General features: G+C 37.2%; 1 protein-coding gene across 1 annotated transcript in view; it reads left to right on the top strand.

The window, feature by feature from the left end:
* Positions 1 to 14,329, top strand: part of LOC125075076 — a 60,018-nt gene extending 45,689 nt beyond the window's left edge. Inside the window, exons 9-13 of the mRNA XM_047686665.1 lie at positions 2,784 to 2,941; positions 3,073 to 3,359; positions 11,431 to 11,594; positions 12,776 to 12,854; positions 13,488 to 14,329. Of these exons, the coding sequence (XP_047542621.1) occupies positions 2,784 to 2,941; positions 3,073 to 3,359; positions 11,431 to 11,594; positions 12,776 to 12,854; positions 13,488 to 14,278 (1,479 nt within the window). The 3' untranslated portion in view covers positions 14,279 to 14,329. The remainder of the gene's footprint in view (positions 1 to 2,783; positions 2,942 to 3,072; positions 3,360 to 11,430; positions 11,595 to 12,775; positions 12,855 to 13,487) is intronic.
* The last annotated feature ends 9,822 nt before the right edge of the window (positions 14,330 to 24,151 follow it).

Below are 24,151 nucleotides of genomic sequence, written 5' to 3'. Positions count from 1 at the left end.
AAAAATAATATGTAGATGAATTTAAATGAAAAAAAAAACGTAATAATATTTAAATTTATATAGTTTTATAAAGTATATAATAGTTTTTATTAAATATTTATCTTATTTTGTGAAATATTTTGTAAACAAGAAATTAACAAAAAAGACTCTTTTACATAACTTTTTTTTTTTTTTTGTTTAACGAGGAGGAAATGCATTTACGCATGCCGCCCGGTCGGGGGACCGGGACGGGTATGTGGGACTCAACCGGGAACTAATGCCCCGTGCCAGGGCACGCTAGTGCTAATGCCCTGTCCTACCCACTAAAACCATCCTCGGGTTTCCACCATGCCGCCGAGTGGTGAGGCCACGGGATCGCCAAGGGCATGCAACCGCGACCCCACCAGCGGCAGCCGCCGTAAGGCGGCTGAATATACATGGAAAGCGCACCTAGTGCGCGCCTTCCTCCTCATCCTCCACGCGGGAATGTGGCGAACTCCCCCGAGTCCGCCACTGGAGGCTGGGCGTCAACGAAGCTGACGCCCTGCGGCGGATAAGATGGTAGGCTCCGCCGCAAACCGCCGGTGTAAAACACCTGGGAGGCTCGAGTAGCGAGCCCTCCCACTCCCTCCTAGCCAACGAGGCCACTCACATGGTCCGCCCTGACGCCGATCAGGGACGTACCAGGAGCAGCCCCGCGGCATCCCTCCCGCCAGTCTTAGCCGTGGCCGACGAGCAAGCTCAAGCCGGCCCCGTTGCCCAGGGTACACCACGAGGAGGTGACTGACATGTACCCCCTCTTTTACATAACTAGTCCAACATCAATCAAGTTTTTTTTTTTTTAGATTACCAACAATTAGTAACATACTAACAATAAAATAAATTATACTATATTGTTTATAGAATATAAAAATATATAAAGAAAGAACATTCAAAATAGTAAACGACCATAAACAAAAATAGATATAACTATATTTAAAAAATATATTTGAGACGTTATTTAAGTTTACTTAGACTGTGGTTGAATCCAGATTATTGGTCTGTTACATTTCCAAGGCATAGTGATATTATGTCTGTGGTTTCTTTTAACACTTATTTAAAAAAAGTATTGAGCCGAGATGGCCCAGTGGTTTGAACGTGTGCATCTTAACCGATGATTTCGGGTTCAAACCCAGGCAGGCACCACTGAAATTTCATGTGCTTAATTTTTGTTTATAATTCATCTCGTGCTCGGCGGTGAAGGAAAACATCGTGAGGAAACCTGCATGTGTCTAATTTCAACGTAATTCCACATGCCACATGTGTATTCCGCCAACCCGCATTGGAGCAGCGTGGTGGAATATGCTCCAAACCTTCTCCTCAAAGGGAGAGGAAGCCTTTAGCCCAGCAGTGGGAAAATTTACGGGCTGCTAATGCTAATAAAAAAATAAAGTATACATTAGCCAGGGTAAATGTCACGGAACATTTACGTATAGAAATCACCACAGTCGTTTTGAATTTGACACAACGATCCTGTTACTAAACTGTTACATTCCCTTTAAACTAAAACATATATAAATATGTTAATTATATCATAAATTGGAAAGCATCCATTTATTTAACATATAACATTTGACCTTAGAATATTTGGTGTTAAGAATTTCAAAGTTACAACATTATTTCAACAGTTAAATTCATCAGATGTATTTTGAAATGTCGCAACGTGTTGCTATATTCGTTTTAGAAGCGTTTTATAAATGTTATTAAGTTTAAAACAGATTTAATTTAAATTGAATATGTAATCTCTTTTTAAATGACCTTCGTGTATGTGATGAATTCTAGTTAATCGATTACCAGTCAAATCAACTTAGGTCATTGGTGCGATTAAACTTGGCTTTTAATTTTCTTGTATTTGTAAATAATGAGCGTGGAGTTAATGCTTGTTGACTTCCAGGCAGGAGACGTAACATACATATATAATTGTATTTAACTAACATGACTGTATTTTTTTATACTGAAAAAGAGTAACTACTTAGTTTCTTGCCGGTACTTCTCGGTAGAATCTACATTCCGAACCGGTGGTAGCTTTCCTTTAAATAGTTTGTTAAATGGCGACCCAAAAGTGCAAATTAGTAGTATATTTTGATTTGATTTGATAGGTTTAGCTTGTTATATTGGGTTATGAAGCTATCTTTTAAAATATATCTTTACAAGCAAACCCATCGGCAATCGCTGTCTTGTTCAATGATAATATACTAAAACCTTCTCCGAATCGCGCCGCTTCTGCTGGTATAAGTTTTATGTATATTAGTTTAGTAGTTTTTTCAGTTAGACTTCACAAATAAATGACTCCTAATTTTTAAGTGTAAACTTTAAGGTGTTTATTAATATGATGTTTGAATTTAAAAATCCAATGTAGTTCCAAAGATAACTGCCAAGTTTCTTAACGGTTTTCAATTAACATAACCTGTTTTTTATTTGGTAGAACTGCTGCTTCTTCTCAATAAAATCTATATTCCGAACCAGTGGTAGCCTTAAATTTAATAAAATCTTGCAAAATCACGTTTCAAGTGTTCTTGTTATAGCCTTCATTAATGGAGTTTATTTTGATAGTTCCCATGAAGCTGAGAGTAGGGTTTGAAGCTTGTAAAACATTTGCCACCAAGCAAGATACTACAAAATACAAATTTAATACATCGAAATTCAGTAATGATTATTTGATTTCAAACCTGCAACGTTTGGTTGGGATTGACGCGTTCTAACCATTGGGTCATTTTGGATTTATCAACCAAATGTGAAAAATACATGATTGCCTTCTTCCTCAGGGTCAAAAGCCAAACGGTAACCGCAATAATCTGGAAGTAGACTTCGCGGAAATTCCTTGGCAAGCGATGGTGTTGCTCCAAACCAACAAGAGTCTTCTCTGCGGTGGTGTGATCACCAGACCTGATGTCGTTGTTACATCAGCGGCTTGTGTTGATGGGTATGTTTTTTTCTTACTTCAATGTGTCTTGTTTAAAATGAACCATACCTAAGACTATCATTGAGTTATTCGCTTCCTTAAATCGAAGTTTGCCAAACATTAACTTTGTCCTTATTCTTGACCTATTCTAGCTTGGACGCCAAGAACGTGCTGATCAAGGGCGGAGAATGGAAGCTTGGAATCGACGACGAACCTCTTCCCTTCCAAATCGTCCAGGTTAAGACAATCTTGCGTCACCCCTTCTACAAAAGCGGAAGTGCCCACTACGATGCAGCAATCTTAGTACTCACTGAGAATTTACGATTCGCCAAGAATATCTACCCCATATGCTTACCTGGGGCTGATGAGACTTTAGACAAGTACTACGATGGGGCTGGACAGTGCATTGTTACTGGATGGGGCAAACAAGTGTTACAAGGTAAGATAGTTTTTTTTTTATGATTTAATAAATATGGCCTTAATACTTGTGTGGTTGGAATTGGAAACCTACCCAAACAGCAATGGTATTGATAGGTTACTACAGGCGCAAAGGACATCTTAGCTCTCGAGGTTGGTGGCGCATTTCTGGTGTAAGGAATTGTGGATATTTTCTTCAGGGCCAATGTCTATGGGCGATGGTGACCACTTACCTATGGTGGCCCATCGGCCCGTCTACCTATATCACGCAAAAAGTACCATTCAGATATTGGACATAATTCGTAGTGATTGAAGCGTATATATAAAACGGACGGCAATGAATTATAGATATACATATAATAATAATAAATACATATATTGCGCACATACATACATGCATAAAGATAAAATATAAAAGATATAGGTATAACATATTACTACCTTAAAGATATCTACTAAAAAAAGATCTAAGAATTGACTTACTTGTATTTTTGAACTGTTTAGATAGCTTCTCTTTGTTAAGAAGGTTAATATTACGCAACCCTTAAGGTAAATGGCCCACTGCTGGGCTTTAATCTGTGAAAATAATTGGTGAACATTTATTTTTGTCCCGTGATGGTGTTAATGTAACAATCATCGCAAGATTTATGGATTTTTAAAGTCAAGTTGTTATTTTCGATGACGAATATTGTCACATCGTCTAACCTACTAATGTCAAAGGTGGTTGCTGTCCCCCCCCCCCCTAAATAGTCCAAAGAATCGCTTGTCCTACCATCAATCTGTTAACACTTCTACCGTGATCCAACTCATAAATAGAAGCAAATATCGCGTCTCATTTCCACCAACACGTCATCATCACGTTACCTCACGACGTCCTTCACCGCAGGGCACACAAGAAACATTTACTTTGTTTACCCAAAATGTTAGCAATCGGTGAAACCGCATGCTTTTAAAAATACAAATAAATTTTATTACAAAGAATTCCATACAGAAATAAATAGCAATGTGATCCAGACAACCTTTAGAATGGACAAAAGTCCACACAAATCTTATTAAGGTGAAACTGTCTTAGAAAATCGTGATCGCCCCAAACACCACCCCACCCCAGACTTATTATTAATCGCGTTTTTAAAAATAGTTGAATTTCTTTTTTGTGATACAGAAAAATATTAACCGGAAAACTTATTTGATATAAGTTTTAGGTATTAGTAAAATTGATGAAACTTTGTACGATCGAAAAATAATGACAAACTAAAAAAATCAGCAGATTTTCAGACTGACCATTTTAGAAAAGATTTTTAGTGCCATAGACATAGAATATTATCTCTCAACGTATATACGAGTCACTGTTATAGTTATCGTAATGCACCATATTGACCATTATTCAAAAGTTCAAATTAGTTTTTAACTTATGGTATTTGATAATACAAAACGCTAGCGCGATTTAACATCCTACTAACGCCATCTATTATTTTAACAAGGAAATTATATCCGTACAGATTATTTAAATAATACAACGATCAATAGAAATAATTTAATCATATTAAGTATTAAATTAAAATATCAAATCAGGGCCTCTCATAAATAACATTTATTATCTCGTTAAATAATACGAAAAAATCATTCAATAACATGTTTTTTCGCTTAAACACAGCGTCGATATTTCTAAGAATTATCAACGGCTATGACAATGTAAATTTCACATAGTATATCTATGTTAATATTGATCGAAAATCAATTATATGACACGTGTTCATATTCGTTAATTTGTCTTTACTGATATTATAAATGCGTAATTAACTCTGTATGTTTTTCGTTCACGATTTTGGTATAAATCAAGGGAGGACATAGAGGTTTTTATACCTAACGAATAACACGCAAATCACAAAACCGCGGGCGACAACTAATATCAAATAAAGCAGTAGTAAATATCTCTGAAATGACTAGTCGAATGTCATATACCTATGTGTTATTCTGATGTATAAGCTATATTATGGTAAAGTTTCATTGAAATCCATTCAGTAGTTTTTACGTGAAAGAGTAACAAACATCCATACATACAAATTTTGGCTTTTTTAATATTAGTTAGGATAATACATTAAAGATTCTTATTTAGTCACGTAATTTTGTATTTTCTTTTTTTTGACATTTAATTGACGCAATATCATTGGTCGAGATCTTGTCAATTAATAGATTCGTCAAAAAAGATGGCGTTTTGAATGTCAGCGAAGTTGTCAGCGAAACTTTGGCTTTAAAATTAAAGTGCAAATAAGTACTGAAATTGAAAAGTGTTGTATTATATCTAACGTTATATTAATCTAGAACTTTCTACAGTCATAGTTAAGCAAATCGCATATAATATGTAAATTTAAGGTCTGTTTATGTATTCATAAATAAATACGAAATAATTGACACGCAAGTCAATCTATAATTTTAAAAAAAATCTAGAAGTGCAAAGATCGCGACTATTAATCCTGAATATTATTACCATAAATATCATAAAATATTTAAATATATAATATAATATTGTAGATAAATAAAAATAAAAATTTAAACAATATCACAAACTTTCCTATAAAACTGTTATTAATTTATTATCTGTTAAAGAAAAAAAAAATAGCGATAATAAAAATATGTTAAGAAAATTATTCAAATCGTTTTTAGCTTTTATGTAAATTATGTCATGACTCATGAGGTAATCACAGATTATATTTCAATCGGGTTTTTTTTTTAAATATACCTGTAAACATAGATGGTCAATGTTTGTTTCGTTTTCGTAATTCGTATAAATTAAAAAAAAAAACAACATTCATTATGCAAATATGTAGTTTTTTATTATTAAGGATTCATGTGAATGACGTTTAAATAAATAAGTTTTTTTTTTATCTTACGTTAAAAGTAGTTACTGATCTTTATTATCTATATAACTAGATAGACTGTCAAAACTGAGAACGCGTTTTTTGGCATTCCTTACGTTTTTTTTTATTGCAATAATGAAAAGGTATCGTCCAGATCAGCCTTATTTTTAAGACAATTTAATTAGACAAATGAATTACGTTTAAATTTCGACCAATGAGCGATTACTAAATATAAATAAATACACAAATGCCTCACGGTGTTTTGGCGTGTAAATATTACACCCAATCAGGTAATTGCTAAATATTTTGAAGCCAATTAAATAAAGATGTACAAATAATATGACATTCCAATTTTAAGTAATTACGAAACATATTTGATTGGCCAAGTCAATGATTGAGGTAGCCTTCAACTATATATGTAATTAAGAATAATCATTAAGGTATATTATGGCGCAATATGACGTTTGAATTTCGAGCGATTGAAAATTATTTAGTCCTAAGTTACTAATAGTCCCCCACGGCTGCCCAGCCGTAAAAATTCTTACACGTACGCGATAGAAGTCCTGTCAAATATTCAATGAATATAAATAAACCCAAAAAAAAAGAAATATTCGCTTTTTCTGTATTTTCCGATTTTATGGACAACTTTAACAATTTATTTTTCTCCGATCTGCTTTGAACTATAAGGATAATATTAAAAATAATTAAACAATTGTTCTCAAGTGATTCAGTTACAGCGAACAGCATTTAATTTAAAACAAGCAAATGGGCTTCATGGTAAATCACTACTGGCATTTGCACTGTCAGAAACCTTAACCCTCCCTGACGTCTTGGGTACTAAGATCTTAAGAATCTTGTAGTTATTGCCTTGTTACCCTGGCTCACTCACTCTCCAAACTTTAATATAATAAGATTTTCTTACACATGTTTTGAAATCAAAGTAAATATTTTTGCCGTCAATAATATCTTATTTTAAATGCAAACCGTGAACTAAACTTCGATTCAAGTGGGTTAAATACCTAATATATATAATATATACATTTAATGTCCTGTGGCTATAAAATCGAAGTGCATATTGCAATATTTACGAACACACAAGTACAGAAAAGTTTTCTGTACGTGTGTGTCCGTAAACCCCTAACTGACTGGACCGATTTTGAAGTAATTTTTAGTGTGTCCAAAGCTGTATGTATGTATGTATCTTATTCTAAAGCACAATAGATATATAAATAGCTTACCTTACTTATACGCTAACTTAACTAGCATAGGTAAACTTAATTCAAAGGAATCAATACAATATTGCCGAGATGGCCCAGTGGTTAAAACGTTAAATCTTAACCAATAATTTCGGGTTCAAACCCAGACAGGCACCACTGAATTTTCATGTGGTTAATTTGTGTCTATAATTCATCTCGTGCTCGGTGAAGGAAAACATCGTGAGGAAACCTGCATGTGTCTAATTTCAACGTAATTCTGCCACATGTGTATTCCACCAACCCGCATTGGAGCAGCGTGGTGGAATATGCTACAAACCTTCTCCTCAAAGGGAGAGGAGGTCCTTAGCCCAGCGGTGGGAAATTTACAGGCTGCTAATGTAATGCTAATGTAATACAAGATTTGTTTATCTATATTAAGAAAAATATCTTCACCCGTGTGTTTGAGTATTTCTGCACAAATAAAAACTACAATTAAAAAAAATTTGATAAATTTATATTTTTTTAGAATAAACTTATTTTGCATTTAAATTAAACGACCATATTTTTAATTATTATTTATTATACTTTTCAATCAATTTCCAATGACAAATGAATAGCATAATTTATTGGCTTTATAACGTGTGACCTTCGACACGTTTATTTTTCTTTATTTATTATGTTTATCATTAAATTAGCATTGATAAGTATGAGTCTTTGTATCTATAATTTTTGGTTTTCCATTAATTTTAAAGCGACTTTTAAATCGTCTATTTTGATTAATTATTCTTCAAATTAGGCGGTATTATCTATTACAAGTGGTCGCCCTTGTCGGAAAACGCAAACATACTTAATTCTTTATTGATATTCATAAAGCTAGTCAATATCTATTATAAAAAAAAAAAAAAACGAAACAAGAAAATCGTTTGACAAACATCGGAGAAAATGGTATTGAACTGAATTATTTTGTCTTTGCCTATTAAGACACAAAAAAAAAGAAATAATTCCTTTAATTATACAATAGATAGTTTTACGAAAAAATAAACCAACGATCTTTATTATTTCCAAACGTCAGAAAAAGCGGTAACAATTTTGTTTTTTTTTGTTTTAAATCGTCACAAATATAATTCTCATTAACACATCCTGTTTTTCTCGTTCAATCGAATGAGCTATACAATTTACCTAACCTTGTTTTTAAATTTGTTAACAAACAGACGCGAACGTTATAAAAAAAATCGCAAAAGAAGATTTAAATAATTACTTTTGATATTTACCGGCTTTATAGATGTTGTTCAGGTAAACACAATCAGTGTATCTCTTTCTAACATAGTTTATTCGACATTAGAAAAAAGAAGACAGCATCGTTGAACTCATTTCCCCCTGAATGACACGAAGTACAGTCATTACATTTACATTACATTACATTAGCAGCCTGTAAATTTCCCGCTGCCTGGCTAAGGCCTCCTCTCCCTTTGAGGAGAAGGTTTGGAGCATATTCCACCACGCTGCTCCAATACGGGTTAGTGGAATACACATGTGGCAGAATTTCGTTGAAATTAGACACATGCAGGTTTCCTCACGATGTTTTTCTTCACCGCCGAGCACGAGATGAAATATAAACACAAATTAAGCACACGAAAATTCAGTGGTGCCTGCCTGGGCGAAATCATCGGTTGAGATGCAAGCGTTCTAACCACTGGGCCATCTCTAGAGTACAGTCGGTAATTCATGCGAAATATCGAAAATTGCCTTTTTTTGCTCTTTTATTGTGAATTTAACGGTTATATAAGTAAATGAATGAAAATTCAATGCGATATTAGTAGTTAATTAAAAAAAAAGTGCCTCAACTTATCTATTATCTGAATTTATATTTTTATTTGAACATTTATTTGAATGTATATATTACAAGAATTAAAAAAAAAAAGTAAATTTAAATTTGAATGTATTAGTTGCCGTCGTTTTAGAGGTTACTTGTCAGGTGTAAGCATAAAGTAGCTTATGTCCTTTGGATTTCAAGCTTGCTTCATTGTTCATACCAAATGTCACCAAAATTCAATAGAGACACACAGCAAATAATCAAACAATCATCCACTTGTACATTAAAGCAATGTCGCTGTCATCTCCAAACCTTATCATAAAAAAGGTGAAGACAATTCAGCCCAACAGTGGAATATCCAAAGACCTATTGATCACTGATAAGAAATATTTAATTTAATTTATCGTGTATAAATATTACAATTTCATTAGCAACATCCCTGGATTTTTTTTAGTAAGGTTATTTTTTGATCAGCCAGTAATAAATTTACGCATCTGTTTTGCTGTCAATAAAATACGCTGGTTTTTTTTTTTTTTTTTAAATCTAACATTCAAATAGGTGACCGTGAGCATAACTACAAAAGTTTAACAATAAAAAAAAAAAAACAAGAAACGTCGTAAATATTACTAATGATATGTATTCTATTATACTTCTAACCGGTCAGATAAAATCAATTTGATAACCTCAAAACTTCAAAGTCATATTTATAAATAAATATTTATTTAAACTAGTATTCGCTTTGCGGTTGAAATTCGGCCATATTTAAATTTTTAGAAAAATATATACGAACAGTAGGTTTCGTTTATTTAATTTGCTTTGTGCGAATCCGCCTGGGTAGGTAATGTTCATCACATATTTAACGAACCATGTTCGGGTTTAAAGGGTGAGCGAGCCAGTGAATCTCCAGGCTAGGGTTGCCAGTTAAACAGACTTACGAAACAGTTAAACAATGTCGCTGCTAAGTACTGTGTTCTATTTAATAAATTTATAAATTATTTTTTTGTATCCAATTATACGATCTGGCAACCCTGCTGCTTTGTGCCTCAAACGACATAACACCAGTTCACAAGGTTGGTGGCGCAATGGTTAGTAAATAATTTAGCTATTTCCATTGATAGTGGTGACGACCCACCACAGGTGTCCTTTTGACGAGTCTACTATTTAATAAAAAAAAAAAACACCTTTCTCGTAGGTAATATGATATTATACGTCAAAATTTTTCTGTTATTGACCTTCACAAAAAGAAAGATGGCGTCCAATGATGACACAGACTTGGCAGTAACATTATACTTCTCTAAAACAGAGTTAAACATACATTAAAGTAATTTATCAGATATTTAAATCATCCATTGATCGAGTCGCTTGTAATTTAAATATTCAAGAAGATTATCTTTTTCAACCATAATATGCATTAATGAGGAGTTTATTTATGTATGAGATAAATACTTTTTGGTTAATCTTAAAAAAGATTTATTTAAGCTGTGGCTAGTTTTTTTTTCTTGACACTGATTTTAATATTTTGTACATATGTTTTTTATTAAGGTCATAAACGACTGTAATAAAAAATAATTTGCGTTTCCGTGTTGTATTTTGTCTATTTGGTATAGTCTTCAGTTTCTGTGGGATGAAGGAACCCAAAGGACAATGAAGCGTTAAGTGTGCGGATACCTAAATATCCCAATGCGAGCCTGGTTCCCCTTTTAAGGTGGATGCTCTTTCAAAAAACAACAAATCTCCTCACGATTTTCTTAAACCGCGTAAACTTATTCTGAAAATTCAGCGATGCTACGTCATATTTGTTCCAAACCAAATCATAATTTATATATGTATGTATAGCTTAGTGCATTATAAATTGGAGTTCACCTCAAATCAGTATTAGGAACTTCCTTGCTTTAGATGAGCGGTGTATACTTCTGGAAGGCAGATATTTTAACATATGTTTATGTTCTAAACTACTCATCTGTGCATCATGAAATTTTGCACAGATGTTCAGGTCACAGAGTAGGACATCTAACAATACTATCTCTGATATCTGGACGAAGCGCCGAGCGGAAGCAAGCTGTATATAATACTTGTTTTGTTTACATAAATGTTTTCTAACAATTTCTGTATTGTGGTTAAGCTGAAATTAAAGTTATATTTATATGTCATAACGTTCATTTTTAAAAGCAATCACGATGAGTACTTAGACCATTTTAAATTTATGGTATTTCGTAATTCTTTCAGCTCACCTCTCCGGCAGCATCATGCACAGCCTGAACGTGTCTCTGATCACCCCTGGAGAATGCCAGGCTAAGCTGAGCTCGGACTACCCGCATCTCCTGGACCAGTACGATGAAGACAGCTGCGTTTGTGGACAACCCTCAAACCCATCGAACAACATCTGCAAGGTATACTTCGAATTATAGGCTGTTGAACCCGAGATGAGCCGAGATGGCCCAGTGGTTAGAACGCGTGCATCTTAACCGATGATTTCGGGTTCAAACCCAGGCAGGCACCACTGAATTTTCATGTGCTTAATTTGTGTTTATAATTCATCTCGTGCTCGGCGGTGAAGGAAAACATCGTGAGAAAACCTGCATGTGTCTAATTTCAACGAAATTCTGCCACATGTGTATTCCGCAGCGTGGTGGAATATGCTCCAAACCTTGTCCTCAAAGGGAGAGGAGGCCTTTATCCCAGCAGTGGGAAAATTTACAGGCTGCTAATGCTAAAATAATGAACCCGAAATCTTGAGTTCAAGTCCCGGGTCGGGTAGATAAAAAGTCATTAACAATTTCCGGAATGTAATTATTGTATATTGTAAAAGAATTTGACTTTGATTGTGAGTCAGTCAGTCAGTGAAATCGTGAACACAAGAGACTTATAATTATTTTGTACAATTATCAGGCCTTTGTCAATGTATCATCCTTGACATTTGGAAATATTTGTCACCTACGGATGTAAGCTTCGACGATTCCCTTGAAATATTTACGTTACTTATCTTTAATATTGATTTACAATAATAATGTGGAATTAGAATAATGTTAGACGAAATACGAAACTCACCGCAGAACTCGATCGTGAATCAGAATGTGACATGCTACATTGAATATAATAAATAAATAAATATTGGACAACATCACATACATTACTCTGATCCCAATGTAAGTAGCTAAAGCACTTGTGGTATGGAAAATCAGAAGTAACGACGGTACCACAAACACCCAAACCCAAGACAATATAGAAAACTAATGAACTAACTTCATCGACTCGGCCGGGAATCGAGCCCGGGACCTCGGAGTGGCGTACCCATGAAAACCGGTGTACACACTACTCGACCTCGGAGGTCGTCACAATAATTATAACGATATACGTAACAAAATCGCGTAACAAATTCACGAGTGAGATGCGAAGTGAGTTCTAGCATAATCGCACTGCTGATAAATGTTTTTTAACAATTTCTTTGTACACATTTTGTTGAGTAATTAATTTTGAGATAACTTAAGCTAAGGTTTACTTTAATGAGAATTTCGATTGGAATCCCAGTCGCTTAAGATGTTTTGCATTAAAAAAAATCTTTAATTTCCAGGTGGATATCGGCAGTGCGCTCGCATGTACGACCGGAGATGGACACTACGTGTTCAGAGGTGTTTACTCCTGGGACTCAGGTAACGTGCACACATAAATACATACGTATTTACTTGGTGGTAGGGTTTTGTGCAAGCCCGTCTGTGTAGGTACCACCCATTCATCAGTTATTGCCCTGTTATTGCCAATTTACGGAATGTAATGCTTCTATATTGAAAATGAATTAGGCTGTTGAACCCGAGATCTTGACAAAAAAAGATCTTTGTTCTTTTTGACACAGTTTTTAAGCCATTTTCTAAGATAAATGTGCTTAGAGATAGTTGTAGTCGAAGTTTAACCAAAATGCTACTACTAGAAGGAGCCTTCTTCTGTGGCAGAGAAGATAATGGGTCAGAATTTTTCAATTTTTTCACAATGATACCCTCCAAAAATAATGAGATTCTAGAGATCCATTGAGTAAGACCGTATTTTTACGAGTCAGTTAGGAAAAGTTACAAATAGGCTTCAAATAGAAGCGTGCGTTATCTGGCTATATCTTGGAATATTAAAAAATAAAAATATTTGGCAAACAGATCTTTCTGATTTAAAACGATTACATTTTTAAGTTTCTAAAAATTTAGACTTTTAACGTATCCCACAACTGGGCAAAATTCGATCTCTTGAGAGGCTAAATGAAATATGAATTTAAAATTAATTTAACACAATTGTTTCAGGTTGTCAAACCGGTAACCAACTCGCAGCGTTCTACAGATTCGACCTTGAGTGGTACCAATGGGCTATTGGGCTGATTGAAAGTGTTAGATTCGCTCAATTTAGCACCGTAACCAAAGTGACATCGGGTCGGTACTCCGGTGGTGTGAAAGGCTTCAACAGCGCGAAGGGCTCCCAATACAGCGGTGTTAAGGGCTCAGTTAACTCTGGAGACAGTGCTAATGGATTCGGCGTTGCCAAGGGTCAATTCGGATTCGGCCAAGGTGTAGTCAGCCAAGGTCAGTTCAAGCAAGTCAATCAGTTCTCGGAGAAGGTATCCTCAAGTGGCTCCCAAAGCGGTTTCGGATCCGGTTTTAATTTCGCTGAGATCAAGCCAATATCAAATGGCTTCAGCGCAACTTACTCAGAGAAGAAAGTATTCCAGAGCGAACCGAAAATAATAACGTACACAACTAAACCTGAAATCGTGACGTACACCACTAAACCGGAAATCGTGACGTACACGACGAAACCGGAAATCGTCACTTTTACGACAAAACCCGAAATATTCACTTACACGACGAAACCGAAAATCATAACATATACGACGAAACCAAAAATCGTAACGTATACGACGAAACCGCAAATAATAACTTACACGACGAAACCCCAGATTATAAGCTACGAGACATCAGGAAGCCGCACCAACCCACAGTACATCGCCCCCGGTGTAACATTTAACCCCTCTTTCTCAGAATTAGTCGGTAAACACGAACACTCCGCCAAATGCAAGTGCTTAGAGGGCAAGAAGTAAGGTAACATTGGAATCACAATTTAAGTCTAAGTGCCATAACATTCTGTATTAGAAAAAAAAAACATTAAAAATAAATCATTTTGACAGTACAAAAAAACAAACATCAGTTCCTAGAAAGAGTTACCCGAAAAGCTTAAAAAATCAAAATGGCGACCGACAATTATTTTATTTAATAAATATAATGTACATAGGTAGGATATATTTATTTTAATTTGTAATAAAATTTTATTATGTATTCAAAGTATATATATATATTTACAGTCATTATTATTTGATTCTACCTAAAAAAAATGTACATTTTATAATAATAATTATATTTTAATGTTTAATAATTAGATTTTTGACCATATTGGTTGAAAAAAAAAATTACCAAATTGGTCGACTCTCTAATTTGAATTGGTCTTAGTTATAAAATTAAGTCTACATTTATAAAAACGTACACAAATTATGTAAATGTAAGTATTCAGTCAATATTCTATATATTGATATCTATAATTGTAAAATTAGGATTAAATAAAAATGAGGTACTTTACATATATTGACTTGTTTCATTTCAAACTGTTAGGGTTAATACCCGGTAGTATTGGTACCGTGAGACTTCAAAATAAAACCACCGAGTATGTACTGCTGGACGGATAGTGTAATTGTTCGCACTCGATGAAATTACAAAAATTGTATTGTACTTTAGAAAAAACATTTCGATAGCGCGATGTAAAATACATCTAACGCCATCTATTGACGAAATGATAAACTAAATGATTATTTGGCATAATGTCATTTGATCTTGAACACAAACTAATCACGACAATAGTAGTAATCTTAATACAAAGGTAAATCTGCGAATCTGCTTCTTATTGTTAGGAATATAAAGCTATTAGTAAAATGTAGCAAAATTGTATACGTCTAAATCTCCATCTTGTTTTTAAAAATCAAATCAAAACAAGTTTCTTTATTCGATATTGAAGCATTACACTATTTATTGATTGCCTAATAACTACCACCGGTTCGGAAAAGACAATGACCTGACCTGAGAAGCAACGTCGAAACTCAGCGGGTTCTTTTCTTATATTTCTCATGATATGAATTTCGATCAGTATCTAGTACATCAGTCTAGTAATCAGTCGAGGCATGTCAAAGTTAATTCTAATATTAATTAATCCTTAATATATTGTAATTATTTGCATGCAATTAAAAACTGTTTTTAATTACGTAGTTAGTACCTAGGACATAAATACACGCACCTTTTTTCTTTCAAACGTCCCTTATTACTCTTTGGAACCAATTCTGAAGTCCACGCCGTCAATATTACGAGCATAAGCTATACACAAATACCTGAATAGTAACAATATCTGTTGAGCTAAGACTGTCTCAGTATCAGTTAGTTCATAGTCCATCACGCTAGTGCGGGTTGAAGGAATTAGTACTTTAATAATGCAAACTGCTTAATTCGAGAAGTGTCAGACGTGCTAGGAACTCCTTGCTATATCTTCTATCATATACTATATGTATTAGTCAGTCAGGACTTGTTATTTTATATATACAGATAGTCAGAGAAAAATCATCAATTAATACGAACTTTGAAAAGTCAGAAGTTCGTATCGTTGGATTGTATTTTGGCGTAACAGTATAAAACGCGTGAACCCGCGAATTCAAATAGTTTTAAACATTTTAATTTTGAGAAGGGCTCTTGTCACCATCAGAGTCGTCTCAAGCTATGCTGGGGCCCCTGGGCACCCATGAATTTCGGTCCGTTTTGGTAGATATTTACTACCATGTACAAATAATTTGCTTATGGCCAGGCCTAAAGTATAGTTTCGAATAAACGGTGCGGTAATTTTTGTAAATTCGTAGGAATCTAATTGGTTGTACAATCTTATGGCTATTTTGTAGTATATCCATTTCTATCATGAAGAGCACGTCTTTCTACTTTTAATAGCAACTGTCGTCAATAGCCTTTTTTGATAAATAAGTTAGTGATTTCTTACAAATATATCACTTTCGAAAATATACATAGCAGTCAACGTAAGTACAAACGTGTGAAGGAAATTGTTAGTTCGGAACCCTCAAAGGATGGGGGCCCTGGGCACCATTATCCACCATCGGCGTTCCTGCTCTTAGTAAGCCCTTGGAATTATGTTGATCGCAAGAGATCTGATTGACTGACACTGGTTCCCTGGAAACGAGGACCGGCCCTAGTGACGCTAATTTCGTTGCCAAACAGGTATTGGAACCACCGATCCAAATATTAGTCTCCTATTCCAAATGATGTATTTGGAATAATCCCATTGGCAGTACACACTTAGACCTTTGAGTAGTAGTGCAAATGCCTTATCCAATGCTGACAGGGGCAACTGGATAATTTTCTGTCCAGAGGATCGGATTTGCGATACAACGGGGAAATGCTAGCATTCTTGCCACCATTCCAAGCGGTCATGATTTATACAGTAACATTTTTTTTTTTTTATAATTATGGCCCTAATCTTAATCTTAATATTATGTAGATAAATAACCAATTTCAGCATCGAAGTCTCGACCGACGCTATCAATTTAAAAAAGTATTTTTCAGGTATTTAACTATAAAAAAAATAACAGAACTAAACTATGAAACAATCTACTTTAGTATTAACCTCAGCTAATTTATTTTATTTTAAATTTGATGAATAAAAGTAATTATTAATACCTATCCTCCATTACGTAATAATAATTGTGACAATATATACATAATAAAAGATAATCACCACAACTGTTAACTCTTCTTTGCATCCGCAATCTGCAAAATAATTTCTCCCGTTTGCCTCGCGTCGTTTTCCAAACCTCGTCCACCAGAGATCCAAGAAAAAGTCCGCATACTTTTTTTTCATAAAACCTCCTTTATTTTTAAACTTTTCTAAATGTCTACTGAGGTTCTAAGTCGACATTCACTGACAGACAGTTATACTCTTTGTCGAAACCGTTTTAATTCTGACAATTTATTCTTCTTCGATCGCTTCACGAAAAAAAGTATAAATTCTATGTGAAATGTCAAAATAAAATAACATATTACAAAGAAATTAAATTATCATTTCAACTTGTACGTATTAAGAATTTTATATTTTAGTTTTCAGCTTTGAATATTGCTGTAATATATTTTCAGGAACTTTATTATAAAAGTTGAAAACATTTACAACGGTATCGTAGTTTTTAGTTTTTGGAATACGTCCACTATCGTCCATGGATTTCACGTGTCTGATGTTTTGTACTCGAGCTATTGGTTTAGTATGTTTGTCTATGTGTTCATGTATTGTCAATTGCTTGAACCCTTCAGCCCTTAACGCAGGCAGTGCTAGAATTTTAAAACAAATACATACATGTAAAGTACTTGATCTGATCTCTAAAATAACTGAATTGGTTATACTTACAGATGATTCTTCACAAATGCTAACTAGTATATAATTTATACAGTAATATTTACATTTAATTTATACAATCATTTCAATCTATTGTATCCTCCCAACTTTACTAAGTAAAGGCAGAATAATTTGCGCATAATTATGGACTATAAAAAAAATTAGATTAACGTACCCGTCTCCTTTATGAAGTAATAATCAAATAGAACGAGTACACTACTAGTTTTTATATGCAATTTTTATAGTATTCTAGAGTATTTAAAAAATAGCTATGTGGTTTGAGTTTGGAAATTGCTTAATTCGAAATTTCATAAATTTCGGTTCATTAGTTTGACCGTGAAAGGACGACATAAAGACAAACTTATATTCGAATTTATATTCTTACTATGGATTAGTATATACTCTATTCCAACCATAACAGAAAAAAAGGCAAATAAACAATATTTGACAGCAAATTGACGCGATATCATTGGTCGAGAGCTTCGTCGACGAAACTGTAATCGGAATATTGGAAGTAAAATTACAGTTGATATCAGTACTTAAGTGTAATGTTGTATTATAAATAAAGATATATTAATCATAAACTCTTAGTAGTGCACAATATAGCTGAGTTATTAGCAAATCGCATGCAATACGTAAATCTAAGGTTTGTTCATATTTTTTCCTACTTTCATTGGAATAGTAGGCTATATTATACATTTAGGTGAGATAACATTCCCCCCATGGTCTACAAGTCCCCATTTAATTGCTTTCTCTAGAAGATTAGCTATTGAACCTGTGAACATTATAGCATTTTTAACAATACAATTCCTTGAAGTACAAATTAATTAAATATTCTTCAATTTTAGTATCAAAATGAAAATTAGGAGTTCAATGACGTGTTTTTTAAATAAAGAGTCGTCTACTAGCGGTGATCACAGCACTCCTCAGCTCAGATACGATCTGACGTCTGATTCGTGTCATGCCACTTCAGACGCCTCCACTTATATGTCAAAGACGTCACTTCCAACCTCTGTAAATAGGTAAATAAATGATACATATGGTTTTTCTGATATCCGGTCACAACCATTCCTACATACACAGGACATATTGTGGTGTAAGCGTGTGTGTGTGTACAAAGACTAGCGCACTCTTTCTCTCACTTCTTTGATTCCAAGCATGAAGAAAAGGTGGAATGGCGAAAACAGATTTACAAGAACAACAGAGGTTCCTAGTGAATCCGCGGTAAGAATGCTCTACGCGTCCACGCTTGCAGAGAACATGCGCTTAAAGGCAGAATGATACATTTCACGTTACGTTTCACCAGGCGGACATTAACACGAGCAGCAAGCTCAGGTGCAAAACTCGTGACAATTCTTACAGCAGCGGGGGTAGAGCAGTTGAAAAACTGGCAACTTTCAAAAACTTCGCTGCTACAGAAAATTTATTCGGCTGAAAAACCCTATTTTTTTTTGTATTCTTCAATTTTAGTATAAAATATATTATTGTATAGTATAGTAGTGTTGATATATAGTATTTATATAATATATATAATTACATATTTAGGTTTTAACAGGACTTGGTGCCTGTGTTCCTATACGCTAGCCAATAAACCAACATTAAAATGACTACTTATGAAAAAGATTCCAACTTCTGAATTGTCTTTGTCGTTTAAATGATCATTGTTAATCAATTATAATAATCCGCTGCTCGATATGAGCCTCTTCCAAGGCTCCCAATTCTCCATCTTCGTCATCTGGACGAAGACCGCTGCGCTGGACTACATAATGTACCGTTACCTTAATCTCGTTTCAGATTTCGTGAAGATTTATACGAACTCAAATGCAAGATGCGCATCTTCGGGGAATCCGTCAGCCTTTGCCACTGCATCGCGGACGATTTTCAGAAGCGAATGATGTTTTTGGAGAAACGCTTACAGAATTTAGAAGATCGTCATAAACTTTTGGTTTGTCGTCTTCTTTTTTTTTTTTTTTTTTATTGCCCGGGAGGGCAAATGACTCTGCTCCACCTGATGGTAAGTGGTAGTAGAGTCCAAACGCGACGACGGCTAGTGCAGTTGGGAAAGGTGATCTGCTCTAGCCGGCCCCGCCTTGCCGGCCCGCAAGATGCCTCTTCACGCCTCGCTTGAAGGAACCCAGGTCATAAGAGGAGGGGAATACATGCGCTGGTAAAGAATTCCATGTTTTGGAAGTGCGACAAAGAAAAGAGTTGCCAAATTTCTTTGTACGCGATGGAATTGATGTCACAGTTAGGCGGTGACATCGAGAACCAGCACGCGTGGACTTGTGAAGGAAAGGGGAAGCAGGAATAAGGGAGAATAGTTCCTCTGAGCACTCGCCGTGACACATTCGATAGAAAGCGCTGAGTGCCGCTATCTCTCGACGCAATTGTAAAGGCTCGAGGGTGTTGGTGACCTTTACATCGCCAATAATGCGAACCGCACGTCGCTGCAACCGATCCAAGGCCTCCAGTAGGTACTTAGCGGAGCCATCCCAGAGGTGCGAGCAATATTCAACGCAGGACCGTACCTGTGTTTTATACAGCAGGAGCAGTTGAGCAGGCGTGAAAAAACGCCGCACCTTGTTCAGGACTCCGAGTTTACGTGAGGCTGTTTTTATAACAGCCTCGATGTGATCCTTTGGATTGAGGTCGCACCGAACGTCGATTCCCAGTATGGCGACTTTGCTATGTATCTCCAGCGTGGTGCCACAGAGGGAAGGAGGAGGGGAAAATGGTGACTTTTTCGCTGTGAGAGCGCACACCTGTGTTTTCTTGGCGTTAAACTCAACAAGATTGTCAGAGCCCCATTTGGCGATGAGTCCTAACGTCCTATCGAGCTCAACAACAAGATCCCTCCGTCTCTCCTCAGTTTCCGCCCGTCCAGCCGCTGCGCGTCCGTGGTATCCCCCGTGCACTGTACTGTCATCTGCATAGCAATGTATGTTCCCGAGAGAGAGCATATCATTGATATGCAGAAGAAAGAGCGTGGGGGATATCACAGACCCCTGGGGGACTCCAGCATTCACTACATGGGATTTTGAAGCGCAACCATCAACTAGAACGCGAAGGCTGCGCTTGTGTAGGAAGCTAGCAATCCAGGTGCAGAGCTGAACCGGCAGACCGTATGCCGGCAGCTTGGAGAGAAGACTTCTGTGCCAGACTCTGTCGAAAGCCTTGGAGATATCGAGGCTGACGGCCAACGACTCTCCACGCTTATCGATAGCTTCACCCCAGAGGTGTGTTACGTACGCTAGAAGATCACCTGTGGACCGTTTTGGTCGAAACCCGTACTGACGATCATTAATTAGACAGTGATCTTCTAGGTAATGGATCAGTTGGTTGTTTAAGATCCGTTCCATCACCTTACAAAGAACTGAGGTGATAGCTATTGGCCGATAATTTGCCGGGTCAGATCGATCCCCTTTTTTGGGAACCGCTTGCACATTAGCTTCCCTCCAAGAATCCGGCACACATCCTGTAGAAAGAGACAGCTGGAACAGGCGCGTTAACACAGGAGACAGCTCCGCTGCACACTTCATCAGCACTATGGCTGGTATTCCATCGGGACCGCTAGCTTTCCGCACATCAAGTGATTGTAGCTCTGCACGTACATCGCGTTGCCTGATTTTGATGTCAGGCATCGTGTAGCCACATGAAGGAATTGTTGGTGGCAGCGCACTACAATCATTGATTACGGAATTATCCGCAAAGAGTTTTGCCAGAAGATCAGCTTTCTCCTGCGGACTGTGAGCTAGCGATCCGTCCGGATACCTGAGCGGTGGCAGCGAAGGTTGACAGAAATTGCTTTGCACAGATTTGGTCAGACGCCAGAAGCTACGGGAGCCTCTAGGATGTGAAATAAGGTCATGGCCAAACCGCGCAATGCGCTGTGCATCCGCTCTTGTATATGCCTTCCTACAAGACTTGGAAGTTTTATTGTAGGTTGCTTTCAGTGAGTCGATGTTAGATGCCCCACTAACGCAGCCATTGATCCACGCGCGATATGCCGCCTGCTTAGAAGACACAGCATCGGCACATTCGCGAGTGAACCAACGGTTACGCGTACCCTTACTGGCGAGGTCTGAGTTAGGAATGTAGTATTCCATCCCCAACAGGATCTCACCAGCAATAGCAGCGGCGCTAGCTGTCGGGTCATTCTCACTGAAGCAACGCTCCTTCCAAGGGACTGACGCATAGTAATCGCGCAAACCGTCCCAATCTGCCGACTTATAGTGCCAAATGCGACGTTTGCTTACCGTTGGTGGCGGCAGCTTGGCCTGTGGCACTTTGGTAGATATCAGGCAGTGATCCGAAGAACCAAGTGGAGCCCGAACCTCAACCTGATATTCCACCGGGTGGCTAGTCAGCAGAAGGTCCAGTAGGGAAGGCGCTTGCCCGTCAATGTCTGGGATCCTAGTGGGCTGATCAACCAACTGGGTCAAGTCATGCGTGAGAGCGAAAGCATGGGCAGTCCTTCCCGCATGGTCAGTTTTGGAGGACTTCAACCATGATTCATGGTGAGCGTTAAAGTCCCCCAAAAACACCAGTTCCGCGTTAGGAAACTGCTCTTGCGCAGCATCTGCCACCCGACTAAGATGGTCAAATAGTCGGCTTGTCTCCAAGTCACCATTGTGGGATCTGTAGAGGCACACGTAGACCCGACTCTGACGAACCAAGTCCACACGTACCACCAACAGGGAGAAGGAAGGGTCCTCCAAGCAGCGCAGACGGTGACAGCAAACATCCGTCCTGACGAACAAGCATACTCCGGCTTTCGCTTTGAAGGATTCTTCAAGCATGTAGCCGGGATAATTAAGGTAGCTGGTATCGACAGGACGGAGTATTTGAGTCTCCGTCAGAAACAACATTGCTGGCCGTGCTGTCTCGAGATGGTGGTGGACAGCATTGAGGTTAGCGTGGAGTCCACGGATGTTAACGAACTCAACCTCAAACAGCGTGGGAATGGTGGGGGTGTGCACCGCTGTACGACCGTCATTTCTTTTATGCACTGTCATGGATAGGGGGAAAAAAGAGGAAGAGACGTGAAGCGAGCGATGCGTTGCCACGATAAGGACGGTCAAAGTGTGGAGCTGTGTTTCCCCAATAAGTTGCCAGAAGAGAAAATAAACTGACCCGCCGGGCGGAAGGGCCCCCGAACCCTCCCGGTAGTGGCCGCCGGGACCCCACCGTCCGGTCACCAACCGGCACGACGGTCCACACCGGGATTATGCGTGGCCTGGTGGGGCAGCCTCGCGAGCTGGTTAGGAACGCTTGGGCCCCTGTACTCTGCCACGGGCGGCCAGCGGAACAACCGTTTCTACGGGTCTCCCTGACCGGCGGGTCAATACACTTTCCTCCAGCATTGGTTCAACAGCAACATCCACCGGACCAACACTTATCGCGACAATGCGCGCTCGGGCACTGGCTGTACGCCGACTGATCTCGAAACGCGGCTGCAAGCAGCCACTTCACGAGTGTTTCACCATGCGTACGGTGGTAACAAGCCAGGCGGATGATTGGCATCCTACCACCAGATGAGCAGATGGTCGCTCAGATGTCCCTTAGTCGCCTCTTACGACACCCATGGGAGAGAGAGGGGCAGTGAATTGTATTCTTACTCCGTCACTGCACGGAAAATCTTCGTATTGCGTTTATCCAACTAAAGTACAAAGTAACTTATTTGCTTGTACTTAGTAGCTCATCAGATATTCTACCGCCAAACAGCAGTACCCAATATTATTATAGGGACATAATATCATTAGTTAGAATCTCGATGGCGAGTTAGCGATGTAAGGAATGGTTAATATTTCTTACAATGTCATTTAGGCTAGGCGGTCTACCTATATCATAAAAAAATATATTAAAACTACGTCTGAGCAGAGGTGTATGCTCTAATTAAGAGACTCAAAGTATGAAATAACGCAATATTAAGGTTTCACTCGTTTATTTTATTGCTATTTGGTGGCAGGACTCTGTGTAAAACCGTCTGTGTGTAGTATGTTGAGTTCCCGTTTGATAGGAGATTGAACCAGTTTAACAGCAGGCACACGGGATAAAACCCCTTAGCTCCATCTATCGTCTATCAAGTTGACGACGAATTGGTGGATTATATGAGGAATGATCAATATTTCTTACAGTATTGATGTCAATGGAGAGTACCACTACTGTCCATCAGGTAGGTTAGGTTAGGTTAGTTCGGTAGGTTTTCTGTTAATTAATCATTAAGTTCTATTTTCTCCTTGCTTTGGGCTTACATTAAGCAAATATTTAAAATGTAAACAATAAACGACGCCATATGACGTCACAGATATTTTTGTTTTTTTTTTCATGGCATTGGTTGGCGTACGAGCATATGGGTACAACCTTATGGTAAGTGGTCACCACTGCCCATAGACAAAGGCTCTGTAAGAAATATTAACCATTCCTTACATCACTTGCGCCACCAATCTTGGGAACTAAGATGTTATGACCCTTGTGCCTGTGATTA

The sequence above is a fragment of the Vanessa atalanta genome, chromosome 29 (genome assembly GCF_905147765.1).
Source record: "Vanessa atalanta chromosome 29, ilVanAtal1.2, whole genome shotgun sequence".
Taxonomy (NCBI): domain Eukaryota; kingdom Metazoa; phylum Arthropoda; class Insecta; order Lepidoptera; family Nymphalidae; genus Vanessa; species Vanessa atalanta.
The sequence above is the reverse complement of the archived record's forward strand: the minus strand, read 5'-3'. Positions and strand labels throughout refer to the sequence as shown.